At 45.6% G+C, this 14,090-nt stretch overlaps 1 protein-coding gene and 1 long non-coding RNA gene across 4 annotated transcripts in view; both read right to left on the bottom strand.

The window, feature by feature from the left end:
* The window catches only part of LOC309383178, a 474,080-nt gene that overhangs the window by 58,785 nt on the left and 401,205 nt on the right, over positions 1 to 14,090 (bottom strand). The gene's annotated exons all lie outside the window — the stretch shown is intronic.
* The window catches only part of AGPAT1 (1-acylglycerol-3-phosphate O-acyltransferase 1), a 50,596-nt gene continuing 36,834 nt past the window's right edge, over positions 329 to 14,090 (bottom strand). For all 3 annotated transcript variants that reach the window (XM_081935387.1, XM_081935389.1, XM_081935388.1), the window contains exons 4-7: positions 12,696 to 12,871; positions 6,402 to 6,497; positions 4,496 to 4,568; positions 329 to 2,572 (exon numbers count right to left, since the gene is read on the bottom strand). In XM_081935387.1, the coding sequence (XP_081791513.1) occupies positions 2,430 to 2,572; positions 4,496 to 4,568; positions 6,402 to 6,497; positions 12,696 to 12,871 (488 nt within the window). In that variant the 3' untranslated portion in view covers positions 329 to 2,429. The remainder of the gene's footprint in view (positions 2,573 to 4,495; positions 4,569 to 6,401; positions 6,498 to 12,695; positions 12,872 to 14,090) is intronic.

Genomic DNA, 14,090 nt, shown 5'->3' with positions numbered 1-14,090 from the left:
TAAATATATATGTTGTGTTTGTGCTGATAAATAAAGGGAGACTAGTATAGATCTATTTCAAGCTATTTAGCTCTCATCAGCTAGCCATACCCTTACTGGGAATCGAACCAGGGCTGTATTGCATATTAGGCAGATGTAATTGCCACTAAGCCACAGGCTCTCTTCCTTATCAGCTAGGCCAGGGAAATAGGTATGTATTTGTGTTACAACCCCTGGTATGCCCAAATATGGGAGGGAGCTCTTAGCTAAATAGCTTGAAATAGATCTATACTAGTCTCCCTTTATTTATTTATCAGCATATATATATGCCAGAAACTGGAAGTATGCACCAGTTGTTGGGTTTTTTTGGGGGGGGGGACCCATTGTAAATATAAGTCATGTGGACTTCAACTCCCAGAATTCCCCATACTGGCTGGGGAATTCTGGGAGTTGAAAGTTGCCAAGTTTGAGAAACATTGCTTTAAAGAGCTCCTGAAAGGGCAGACGTGACATTGGAGACCCACACAAACACACACACACACACACACGCACACTTTTGCTACAAAGACTGAGGAAAAGGCACCACGTGTGATGGGGGGGATGAATTTTCGAGGATTTTTATTAAAAGCAGGAATGTCTTGGGAACACGGATTGGATAACGTCTCTTCACTCCTCATCCCTCCCCAGATGGAAAAAAAAAATCTCTTTTCTCCTCCCCCCAAGAAGGAACATCTGGAAAGAGGAAAGAAAGCCCCCCCCCCTCCAGGGTCACCCACCAACCCGGGAGGTGGGGGAGAACGGCAGAAACCTTCAGGGAAAATCCAAAGGCAGAAGAGAAGTACACAGGATATTCAAGGAACTGCAAGGCTCATCACCCCACAAATCAGAATGGGCCTTCCTGAATCAGGACACCCCACCCCACCCCATCGTACCTCTCAAACTCTCGTCCTTCAAGGGGCAATGGTTTCCTCTTCTTCCTGATTTCCTCTTCTCCCCAAAAGACCCTGCCGCAAACACCCACCCCCCAGTTGCTCTCCGGATGCCAATGGCCCCACTTCCTCCTTTATCCGATATACAGGAGCCCCCTCAACCCCCCCCACCCCACCCTGGGTTCATTCCATCCCCTGTCCCATTAACACCTGGCTCAAAAGCCGCAGCCTGAGGCCACAGCTTCCTGCTTTTTTGCAACCCTCATGCTTAATTCGGCCTGGGGACAAGGCCCTGCCTGCTCACCCTGCCCTCCCCCTCCCCTCTCAAGGCTTCTGCCCCTTTCCTTGGGGGCTTCCTGATCACACAGCTGGAGAGAAGTGACCGATGCCAGCCCTTCTCCCTGCATCTTTTCATCTGGCAAAGTGGCCTGGCTCCCATCCTCGCCTCGGGGAAGGGACCTTAAGGTAATCTCCCAACACTGAATGGGGGGGGGAGGAGGGGGGAAGAGCAGTTCCGGGCAAGGCCGACAAGTACCCGGAACCCCCAAATCCTCCTCTCTGCCTAAGTTTCCCCACCCAAATCCATCCTTTTGCCTCCCTTCTCCCTCTTCCACCCAAAGCCACAAACAACCTCCAGTTGAAGACAATGCAAGCGATCTCTCTCTCTCTGCTTATGTCTGACAGAAGACCCCTTTAGTTCCCTTTGGAAGCGTCAGAGGGAGGCAGATCTCTTTCCTTTCCCCTTTCTGCCAGGCCTCCTCCCTGGAAGGAAGCAGTCCGGTCCATGATTGGAGCTGAGTCAGGCTGAGCAGCCTGGCTGGGCTCTTTGCCATTGCACGTTCTGATGGATTGGCCAGCATTTGGTCCCCGGCGTGGCTACCCTCTGCCTTTCTCCTTCCCCAGGCGATGGTGGGTCCAGAGTTCTCACACACAGGGGCACCGCAAGCGGCTGGGGCATCCCCACGGCATCGCTCTGAGTCTGAAGTTCACCAAGATCCCCCTGGTCCTTGAAGCAAGCCAGGGTAAACCAGGTCCATGGCTCCCTCTGCAGGCTCCCAGGGATCCGTGGTTCAGCCTGGAAAAAACTTCCCGGAACGGGAAGCGCAACGGCCAAGTCCAAGAAACTGAAATGGAACAGTCCACATGAACAAAACAGGGGAGCAAGGAGGAGATGGAGGCAAGGACCGGGCTGTACCATCTACTGGGGGGAGTCAGAACTCTGATCCAGAAGTGAAGAGGTCAACGAGGGTGGCTTGGGATCCACTCCGCTCCCAGGTCTCCTAGCACATGTGGCTGAGTCCATCCCCCTCCCCACCCATTTCAACCCCCCCTTCTTTGCTGCAAGGTGCTGTGCCCATCACTCCTCTGCCAGAACCAGTTCCGATTCCTTTTCCCTCCCCTCCAAGCGCTGCCCTCTTCTGTCTTGGTCCCGTTATCTGTCTGCCCTTGGGTGCCAGCTGCTCCCAGTCACAGCCCGCCGTGCTCCCGGGTCAGACGTTGGGGGGGAAGTGGTGGCGGAGGTCACTGCGGGGGACCCAGATCCGCGGAAAGCCCCTCGAAAGCAACCAACATGGCTTGGCGCACTCGATCCGTCAGGGCCGGCACATCGTCGGCTCTCAGCCCCTTCGTGGGCACGGAGGACAAGATCTGGACAATGCAGCGCCCTGCATTCGGAGAGAAAGACGCGGCTTTTGAAAAAAGCAAGACAACAAAAAGGCCCCACCAGAGTGCAAGCAAAGACATTTCCCCCCTCCGCAAATCTGTAAAGAGGTACATGCAGTCCAGGGGTGGGGAATGTTGGCTTCTTTATGACTTGTGGACTTCAATTCCCAGAACTCCTGAGCCAGCCATGCTGGGGGTTAAAGTTCACAAGGGATAAAGGGACCATAGTTCCCCACTTGTCGTGTAGTCCTTGACTTACAACCAACCGTTTAATCACCGTGCGAGGTTACAACGGCACTGAAAAAAGCGACTTGTGACCACCACAGCATCCTCATGGTCACATGATCAAAATTTGAACACAACTGACTCGTATGTGTGATGGTTGCAGTGTCCTGGAGTCATGTTATCACCTTTTACGACCTTCTGACAAGCAAAGTGAATGGGGAAGCCAGATTCACTTAACGACCGTGTTGCTAACTTAACTGCAGTGATTCCCTTAACAGTGGCAAGAAATGATGTAAAATGAGGCAAAACTCCTACGGCATCAACAAATTTTGGGGCTCAATTGTGGTCGTAAGTTGAGGACTACTTGTATTTACCCCATTTATTATTAAATTTGGATAGCTGCCCATCTCACAAGTGTCACTTGTTGATGTCTGTTTGCCCATCAAAATTCTGATTCAGTATGTAATTTCTCTTCACACCTAACAACCGTGTTACTGCAATGGTTTACTTAACAATTGTGTCAGAAAGGTTGTAAAATGGGGCAACATTCACTTAACAACGGTCTTGCTTAGCAATAGAAATTTTGGGCTCGGTTGTGGTTGTAAATCGAGGGCCACCTATCTCTTTTGAGAATGCACATTTCTTTTGACAGACTGGATTGTTAACTGATGTTTCCATATTAAGTTTTGTTTTTTATTTGTCGCATTTGGATTGTGTTTAAACTTTTCCTGGAATCCTTGAGAAGCAGCTAGATTAGAAAGGTCACATATAACCCAAATAAATACTCATTAAAAAAAAAAAACCCTTCACGGGGTTGGCTTCTCTTTCTTACAAACTTTTGGGGTCCATTGCGGTCATAACTCAAGGACATAGTCTCTGCATAGTCCCCATGATGCTTGTGGAATAGAAATGGGAAACGCAAATGTAAAAAAGGAAGGGACCTTTCACCAGTTATGGTGGACATGTGATAAAGCAAAGAAATGTTGGAGTAGGATTCATACTCGAATACAGAAAATTCTTAAAGTGAATGTAACGATAAAACCAGAAACTTTTCTTTCAGATTTAATGGGAAAAGACTTGGAAAAGTGTTTTTGGAACTTTGATGTTACATCAAACAGCGCAAGACTGCCTTATGCAAAAGAAGGACATTTCGATCCCCACAATGAACAAATAACTGCAAAAGTTGATGGAGTCAGCAGTGACGACTAAATTGACTGCCTTGAACAAAGAAAAACATAAAAGTACTTTTATTCGTACTTGGAAATCACTCCTGGACTTTGTGCTCGAGGTGGTGGTGGGGGGAATGAAACTTTGATTTTGGGTTTTACCGCTTAGATAGATTTGTTGTTATAGGAATGGCCGGTTTATACTATTATATAAAAGTAAAAAAGTTGAGGTTTGATGTTACTGCCTTATTCTACTGCACCAAAGAGAGTCAAAAGTACAAGGCCTTTTTTTCCTCTTTTCCCTCTTTTCTTCCCCTCACTTTTCCCTTCCGTTTTTTCTTACTATTTGCTGTTGTATTTTATATTATAAACTAATAAAGCTGTAAAAAGAGATCTCATTATACTTGTGGGCAAAACCTTGGGGTGGAAAGTACCAGAAAAAAAGCCTTGCTCATTGGTGTCCGTGTATGTGCGCGTGTGTGTGTGTGTCTTTCTGCTCCTCACAAATGAACAAGAAATCAGACATGGAGTCACCTGTGGTGAAGCGCCTATCCTTCTTACTGTAGAAATCTCGATACGATGAGATTACAACAGGGATGAGAGGAACCTTGTAAGAAGAGAAAAGAAAGTAAATAAAGGGCGGCAGCTGGAAATTGCTCAACATATGCTGGCCATTTGGCCCCTGAAATAGAGAAGGCTGTGCCTAGCAACCACTGGCCACCATTTTGTACCTAGCAACCACTGGCTGCCATTCTGTACCTAGCAACCACTGGCTGCCATTTTGTACCTAGCAACCACTGGCTGCCATTTTGTACCTAGCAACCACTGGCTGCCATTTTGTACCTAGCAACCACTGGCCATCGTTTTGTGCCTAGCAACCACTGGCCATCGTTTTGTACCTAGCAACCACTGGCCGCCATTAATGGTTGAAAACTACCTCCAAATCACTTTGTATTTTTAATGCACATCCAGCTGTTCAAAACATTTCTAAAGACCTTGTCTTTGCTGGCCTATTTTGCACAGGGTTGAAGCCGCTTATTTTACTGGTCAATTGGAAACACATTTATAACGCAACTCATTTCAATAGAACTCAGGGTGTGATGCAACTATTTAAACAACCCCCCTCCACACACACACACAATGTAATTTCTAGGAGCTTAAGTTCCTGTAATTTTTTTTAAAGGAAAACAATGCAGATAGGGTTGTTTTTTTCCCCCCCTTTTCCTCCATTCCAAATCTAAATTAGGGCAAAACTCTCTATATGATCCGCAGTTATTTTTTTTAAACAAGAGTATCAGATCAAGCAAATCTGCTTTGGAGTCCTTGATATGTAGCTGGGTAACGAAATGGTCGCTGAGCAAATCACCGTGCTCAGAGAGCACCAAGGAATCCACAGATGTTCTCACATCTCTCACGTCCATAAATATGAGCGACAAATATCATCCGCTGTCAGTACCGCTTAGGGGTGTCAAGCACTTCGCGAATCTGCTCTGTCCAGTTTATTTTAGCTCTGATTAAAACGGGAAGAATGTAGGGTGCGAAAACCCTCTTTTCCTCGGTCACAGTAATGCTATTTTACTCTATGGTGTCATCTTCCACTGTCTGCCACTGTCTTTTATGAAACATCTATTCTCTTTTCAGTTCATCTGGGAATTCCAGCTCTGGAGGACTTCAGTTTGCATTCAGGGTAAAACTGACTTTTTTTTTTAAAAAAAGAAGAAATACGATTAAAATTCTCCCCACGCTAAGAATTTCAAAGACCATTTCTCTAGTTGGCTTCTAATGGCAGGAACATCCATCTCTGTAGGGCCGCCCTGAATGAGGACAGATGTCTATGGAGATTCTGAGTCATCCAGGCCATGGTTGTCCCAAAGATGCTGTTTCAATTGGCAACTAAACTTTCTGGTTTTTCTTTGAAGACATTTCGCTTCTCATCCAAGAAGCTTCTTCAGCTCAGAGATCAGAGCTGAAGAAGCTTCTTGGATGAGAAGTGAAATGTCTTCAAAAAAACCCCCCCAGAAAGTCCAGTTGTCTCATGAAAAAGCAACTTTGGGAAGAAATGAGAGCAGATTTCCAACTCATTGCAAACACACACACACACACAAACACACACACACAGGGAGAGAATTGTGGCTTCCTAGATCCTCAGTTCTTGCTCTGAGCTTGTCAAGTCTGACTAACCAGGATAACCAATGCAATGGTCACGCCAGAGAACAGATTTAACCCAGTTAACCAAATACAATGTAATCCATCAAATACAATGGTTATGTTGACATAATATACAACAATCCAAAAGCTCTGTGGGAGTCTAGTTCATATCATGGACTCAAATAATCCTGAACCCCAAACTCCTCAATATTTTAGTCTACCTGGGTATTTTTGGCAAAGAGCTTCCAGCTGTCCCTCGGTGGAGGAAGTGAGGCAACAGGGCACCCCTTACCTGGGTTTGCACCGCCAAATGGAAGGCGCCCCGTTTGAAGGGCAGCATGGAGCCATTGTGATTCCTGGTACCCTCGGGAAACACCCAGACCCGAACCTGCAAAGGGAGCCCAAGGAAAGGAAGAATTAAGTCCCTTTCGTGAAGAGGCACAAAGGCTGAGCAAAGAATCCATTGAGAAATGGGTGTTTTGAGAGTGGATCCCATCAGCCCCTCGAGGCAGCCCAGACAAGAAACACCAGCCATGACTTCTAACACTACCTTTACTGTAAAGTTACAGTAACACAATCTTGCAAACTCTTTCCCCTTCCTCCCTTTTACTTTTGCAAAAACTACCTTGTTTCCCTGAAAATAAGACCTCCCCGGATAGTAAGCCTAATCGGGCTTACATAGATGATATGTAGCCATAACAAAATTCCTTCTAGAAAGCTAAGGTCATCCTTTACCTTTACCTTTACCTTTATTTCGATTTTTGTCTTTGCACCTCTGCGCCTGACTGGAATTGGATGGGTGGAATCTGTCGTCATGGCAGTGGGAGATTGGACCATGTGATGGACCTGTGGGTGTGGGGGCAAGATCTTGAACTTTCAACTAGGTGGGGAAGCTTTCAGATGCGGGTTTTCCCAGATGTGCCAACATGGCTCTCAATAAATTGGACCTTTGAGCAATACTTTGCCTTGGACTCTGATTTACTGTATTTTTCGGAGTATAAGATGCACCAAGGTTTGGAAGCGCCAATTTTTTTTTTTAAGTAGGTAGGTAGATAGAGGGAGAGAGAAATACAGTAGGTAAGTAGGGAGAGAGAGAGAGAGAGTAGGTAGGTAGGTAAGTCTCACTTAGCAATGTAAATTTTGGGCTCAATTGTGGTCATAAGTCGAGGACTACCTGTAGGTGTAATGGTCTGTGAGAATAATCTTGGGAGAAAAGAAAAACAACAACAACTGCGGCCTAGTTCAGCAGCCCCCAGCCTTTTGAGCACCAGGGACCGGCACCATGCAAATGTTTTTCCGTGGACCGGAGAGGGCGTGGTTTTGTGTGCTGCCTGCATCCCATGCATGGGTCTTTGCTTGTTTTCGCAGACCAGTTGTTGGCATACTTCATACTGGTGCCGGTCACGGACCGGGCTTTGGGGACCCCTGATAAATGAAACCTGAGTGATGATGGAGAAAGTATCTCAGAAGGAGTCCTCCCTACTGTGTTTCCCCGAAAATAAGACAGGGTCTTATTTTCTTTTGACCCCCGAAATAAGCACTTGGCCTTATTTTCAGGGAGGTCTTATTATTTTTGAGGTGCAGGAGGCGGCGAGAATGGTCACCTCATGGCTACTGCTGTGTTGCAGTATTTTCCGGGAGGGTTTATTTTGGGGGGAGGCCTTATTTTAGCGCCTGCTGTCAGGGTTCCAAATAGCATCCAAAGTTACCGTATTTTTCAGAGTATAAGACGCACCTTTTTTCCTCAAAAAAGAGGCTGAAAATCTGGGGGCGTCCTATACATAGAATATAGCATTTGTTTGCCTCCCGATGCCCCACCCCCTTCACCAAAATAGCCGTGCCTAGCCTTATGGAGGCTTTCAGACAGCTCCTGGGGCCTGGGGAGGGCAGAAATGAGCAAAAAATGGGCTGTTTTTTGCCCCCACCCCACCCCCAGCAGGACTCTATAAGCCTCCATAAGGCTATGAATGCAATATTTTTTGGCAAAAAAACAGCCTTTTTCCTTACAATTTACTCCTCTTCTGACGTCAGACCTCATTTTAATGGACATGTGTGACGATATTAAAAAGCCAATGCAATCCTAAATTGCATTAACAGAGGGATACAATCAAGATTGAGTGCGGTACTAATACCACTCTATATAAAACCCTAGTAAGGCCACACTTGGAATACTGCATCCAGTTTTGGTCACCACACTATAAAAAGAAAGAGTGCAGAGAAGAGCAACCAGGATGATTAGGGGACTGAAGAATAAAACATATGAAGAACGGTTGCAGGAACTGGGCATGGCTGGTCTAGTGAAGAGAAGGACCAGGGGAGACATGATAGCAGTCTTCCAATACTTGAGAGGCTGCCACAGAGAAGGGGTGGGTGGTTGTCAAGCTGTTTTCCAAAGCCCCTGAAGGCCAGACAAGGAATAATGGATGGAAACTGAACAAGGAGAGATTCAACCTGGAAATAAGGGAAAAAATTCTGATTGTAGGAACAATCAACCAATGGAACAGCTTGCCTTCAGATGTTGTGGGAGCTTTATCACTTGAGACTTCCAAGAAGAGATTGAACTGCCTTTTGTCTGGAACGGTATAGGGTTTCCTGCTTAGGCAGGGGGTTGGACTAGAAGACCTCCAAGGTCCCTTCCAACTCTACTATTGTATTGTATTGTATTGAGACAGTTGTCAAGTAATCTTGGGCCCCATTTTATGACCTCTCTTGCCATATTTAACTGGATCACTTGCACTTGTTAACTTAGCAGCGCAGCTGCAAAGTAAATCTAAACTGTTTGTTTAGTAACTCTTCGGTGTTACAACGGCACTGAAAAAAAGGGACTTATGACCGGTTTTCACACTTATGACTATTTGTGGCACCTCCATGATCATGTGACCAAAATTCAGAGGCTTGGCAACTGATGCCTATTTATGACAGTTGCAGTGTCCCAGGGGGTCAGCTTTTGTAATCTTCTGATCAGTAAAGTCAATTTTAATTTATTTATTTATTTAGTGTATGGCATTTATAGAGGTCATGTAATCTTCAATATACAAATGTAGTTTAAATAAAGCATCAGTGTGTGTGTGTGTGTGTGTGTGTGTGTGTGTGTGACACATATGTGCTAGTTGTTCCCGACTCTAGGGGGCAATGCTCATCTCCATTTCAAAGCCGAAGAGCCAGCGCGGACTGAAGATGTCTCCCTGATCATGATGTGTATGTGTGTGTGTGTGTGTGTGTGTATAAAAGATGGGGACGATACAATAATGAAGATGAAGTATTAAATTAAGAGAAGAACCATAATAAAATCATAGTGTGGAGCCATCAAATTGCAATGGGATAGACCTTATGATTCAATATCTAAGGAAGATATCCATCTAACTGCTTCTGGTGTGGTTGTGGTGAGATCGTCCCAGGTACCTTGAGATTTCCTGAGGAGACATTCCTGAACGATACGTGTTACAGTTTGTTCTGGTGTACCAAAGTGGCCCTGCGGGCTCTCATCCAAAGGGGAAGCCAGATTCAATTACATAATAACTGTGTTACTATCTTAACAACTGCAGTGATTCACTTACCAATTAGGGCAGGGGCCTCCAACCTTAGCAACTTGAAGACGTGTGGACTTCAATTCCCAGAATTCCTCAGCCAGCTTTGCTGGCTGAGGAATTCTGGGAGTTGAAGGCCACACGTCTTCAAGTTGCCAAGGTTGGAGACCCCTGAATTAGGGCAAGGAAAGTCATAAAACGGGGCAAAACTCATTTATGGACTGCCTCGCTTAGCAACAGAAATCCGGGGCTCAATTGTAGTCATAAGTCAAGGACTACCTGCATGTTGCTCCACAGACGAGAAGACTAAAGGGAAATACTGTAACAGACTTGAAGATGTCAAATGGAGGACCGAACAGACACTCCTGAGGAAACGCATTCAGTTTAACTTTGAGAGTTGGAATTGTCAAGTAAGGTGATGGGGTAGTAGGCCCCCTTCGCTGGTCTGGATAGCAATTGTCTGAAACATTTCAGCAGATCCTGAAACGGGTCTGAAGCCCTGTCCAGTTTTGCTTCTATGAATTATGCAACGAAAAATGTGGCCACAAGTAAACAGGCAGTACAGAAATACAACTCGGTTTCCCAAAAATAGCCCGTCCTGTGAACAAAAACTTCCATCAGAAGTTGCTGCCTCATGGCAATAACCAACGACAGAAATTGAGACGCTCGTAGATTCCAGCTTGGAGTTTCCAGAGTCCAAAATTTCTGTTGCTAAGTGAGAGATTTGTTAAAGTGAGTTTTGCCCCATCTTACAACCTTTCTTTGCCATAGAGGGACACAGTGGTTAAGATGCTGAGCTTGTCGATCAGAAAGTACAGCAGTTTGAATCCCCAGCACCGCAAAACGGAGTGAGCTCCCGTGACTTGTCCCAGCTTCTGCCAACCTAGCAGTTCGAAGCATGTAAAAAATGCAAGTAGAAAAATAGGAACCACCTTTGGTGGGTAGGTAACAGCGTTCCCTGCACCTTCGGCGTTTAGTCTTGCCGGCCACATGACCACGGAGACGTCTTTGGACAGCGCTGGCTCTTCAGCTTTGAAATGGAGATGAGCACTGCCCCCTCGAGTCAGGAACGACTAGCACATATGTGCGAGAGGAACTTTACCTTTACCTTACAACCTTTCTTGCCACAGTTACTAAGTGAATCACTGCAGCTGTTCAGATAGTAACACGGTTGTTCAGTGAATCTGTCTCCCTCGTGGACTTTGCTTGTCAGAAGGTTGCAACAGGGGAGAGAAACTAATCAAGGAGAGAAGCAACTTAGAACTGAGGAGAAATTTCCTGACAGTTAGAATCAGTGGAACAACTCGCCTCCAGAGGTTGTGAGGGCCTTTTTAAAGATGTTGGATATCCATTTGTCTGAAGTGGTGTAGGGTTTCCTACCTAAGCAGGGGGTTGGACTAGAAGACCTTCAAGGTCCCTTCCACCTGTTATTCTATTCTAAAGAGACCATTTGACGGTCTTGATTGTCGCCACAGTTGGTAAGTGAATCACTACAGTTATTAATGTGGTAGCACTTGTAAAGTGAACCTGGCGGCTGTATTGACTTTGCTGATCAGAAGGTCACCAAAAAGGTGATCACATGACTCTGGGACACTGCAACCATCATAAACATGAACCAGCTGTCAAGTGTCCACATTCTGTCATGTGACCATGGAATGCTGCCTGTGGTGGCCTGGGTGGAGCTGGGGGGGATCCATTGTCCTGTTTTCGGTTACGACGGCCTCCTCCAGCCCTCTGCCAGTGAAAATGGAGGCCGGGAAGGGCACGTGCGCCTCTCTTGAGCACCACTTTTGCTGGCAGAGGCACCACAGGCCGATTGTTCGCTGTTTCCAGAGCAGCCCTGTGGGCCATATCTAAGAGCCTCGTGGGCTGGATCCAGCCCCCGGGTCTTGAGTTTGATACGCCTGCCCTATACCATTTCAGACAAGTGACTGTCCAATCTCTTCTTAAAAACTTCCAGTGAAGAAGCACCTACAACATCTGAAGGCAAAGCTGTTCCACTGGTTAATTGTCCTCACTTAACTCCAGGTTGCTTCCCTCCTTGATTAGTTTCCATCCATTGTTTCTTGTCCTGCAAATGTTGACCCCCCCCCCCCTTTTTTGTGGCAGCCCCTCAAATACTGGAATACCGCTATCACGTCCCTCTAGTTTTTCTTTTTTTCTGGACTGGCCCTATCCAGTTCCTGCAACAGTTCTTCATATGTTTTAGACTCCAGGCCTTTAATCATCTTAGCTGCTCCTCTTTGCTGCTTTTGCCAATCCCTCCTTCCCCATTCCTCAATCTCGCAATCCTGATTGCCCATGTTTACTGTCATCTGCATGCAGGGGTGGGCTCCTGCCAGTTCTAACCTCTTCTATAGAAGAGGTTCCACAAATCCACAGAACCATTTAGAACCGGTTCCAGCTCCCTCCCCCTGCCCATCCAGACATCATCAAGATGAAGAGCAAGAGGAGGAATTCTGGGAGTTGAAGTCCACAAGTCTTAAAGCTGTCAAGTTTGAACACCCCTAGGGATTTTTTTCGAAAGGGTTAGGGTGCACGGGTCTTGTAACTTGACAGCTTTAAGACTTGCACACTTCAATGCCACAGTTCCTGAGCCATCATGACTGGAGGAGGAATTCTGGGAGTTGAAGTCCACAAGTCTTAAAGCTGTCAAGTTTGAACACCCCTGGGGTTTTTTTCCTAAAGGGCTAGGGGTGCAAGGGTCTTGTAACTTGACAGCTTTAAGACTTGCGTGCTTCAATGCCAGAGTTCATGAGCCAACATTTTGGTTGCTAAGCAAGAGCGTTGCTAAGTGAGTTTCACCACATTTTACATGTTGGCCACTCCCACCCAGTCACATGACTGCCAAGCCACTCCCACCCAGTCACATGGCTGGCAGGCACTCCCACAAAGCAGGCCACATCTACAGAAGAGGTTCTAAAAAATTTTTGAAACCCACCACTGATCTGCATAGAGCATTGCCCTAGCTCGGATGCAATTCCGTCCCACCCGTCTCGCTGCTCCAAATTTCATCACAGTTCCGCAAACCCCTTTCAAATAACAACAACAACCCTCACATCTTGGCTCAGCATAGTTTGGGCAGCCTCAGACATAACGCTGATGGCATCGTTGGTTTTCTTGCGGTTGATAAAAATGATGCCTGCCAGCCAGCAGGCCAACCCCACTGTGCCCATATACATCAGCTCCTTCTTCGCAATTGGCACACACCGAGATGGCAACACCTCCATTAAACCTGTACAGACAAAGAAAACATCAGGATTAGCTATGCTGAGCTTGAAGTCATAGACCGGGGTAGGCAAACATGGCCCCTTTACGAGCTGTGGACTTCAACTCCCAGAATTCCCCAGCCAGCATGTTCATAGAGAGGCCATAGTTGCTCATCCCTGTCATAGATAAAAAATATTTGCCTTGAACCAGACGGCCATGGCTTCAAGTGAAGGAACCACTAAGAGAGACAGAATATAGGTAGTCCTCGACTTACAACAATTTATTTATTGACCATTTAAAGTTACAACGGCCCTGAAAAAATGTGACTTATGACTGTTTTTCCCTACTTACGACATTTTTAGTATCCCCACGATCATGTGACCAAAATTTGGATGCTTGGCAACTGGTTCATCTTTATGACATGTCCCCGGATCATATGATCGATCGCCTTGTGCGACGTTAAGACAAGCAAAGTCAACGGAGAAGCCGGATTCAATTAACAACTGGGTTTAACTAATTTATCAACTTCAGTGATTCACTTAACAAGTGTGGCGAGAAAAGTCGTAAAATGGGGCAAAACTGACTTAACAAATGTCTCATTTAACATAATAAATCGTGGGCTCAATTGTGGTCGTAAGTCGAGGACTACCTGCATATCTTTTTTTTTTATTACCTAGATTAATTTCAATTCAGTTTTCAACTGAAAAAGTGGTAGGAAATAAACTTTTCATTAACTAATGCTTATTAGAGGAGTGATGAGCAAAAGAGACAGTAGGAAAAATGCCAGAGTATCTATCTATCCGTCCGTCCATCCATCCATCCATCCATCCATCCATCCATCCATCCATCCATCCATCCATCCATCCATCCATCCATCCATCCATCCATGGTAACTATCTATCTACAGTAACTCTGTCTGTCTGTTGTCTGTCTGTCTGTCTGTCTGTCTGTCTATCTATCTATCATCTATCTATCTATCTATCTATCTATCATCTATCTATCTATCATCTATCTATCTATCTATCTATCTATCATCTATCTATCTATCTATCTATCTATCTATCTATCTATCTATCTATCTATCTATCTATCATCTATCTATCTATCTATCTATCTATCTGTCATAACTATCTATCATCTATCTATCTATCTATCTATCTATCTATCTATCTATCTATCATCTATCTATCATCTATCTATCTATCTGTCATAACTATCTATCTATCTATCTATCTATCTATCTA

Source organism: Natrix helvetica (assembly GCF_964273705.1).
Source record: "Natrix helvetica genome assembly, chromosome: 1".
Taxonomy (NCBI): Eukaryota; Metazoa; Chordata; class Lepidosauria; order Squamata; family Natricidae; genus Natrix; species Natrix helvetica.
The sequence above is the reverse complement of the archived record's forward strand: the minus strand, read 5'-3'. Positions and strand labels throughout refer to the sequence as shown.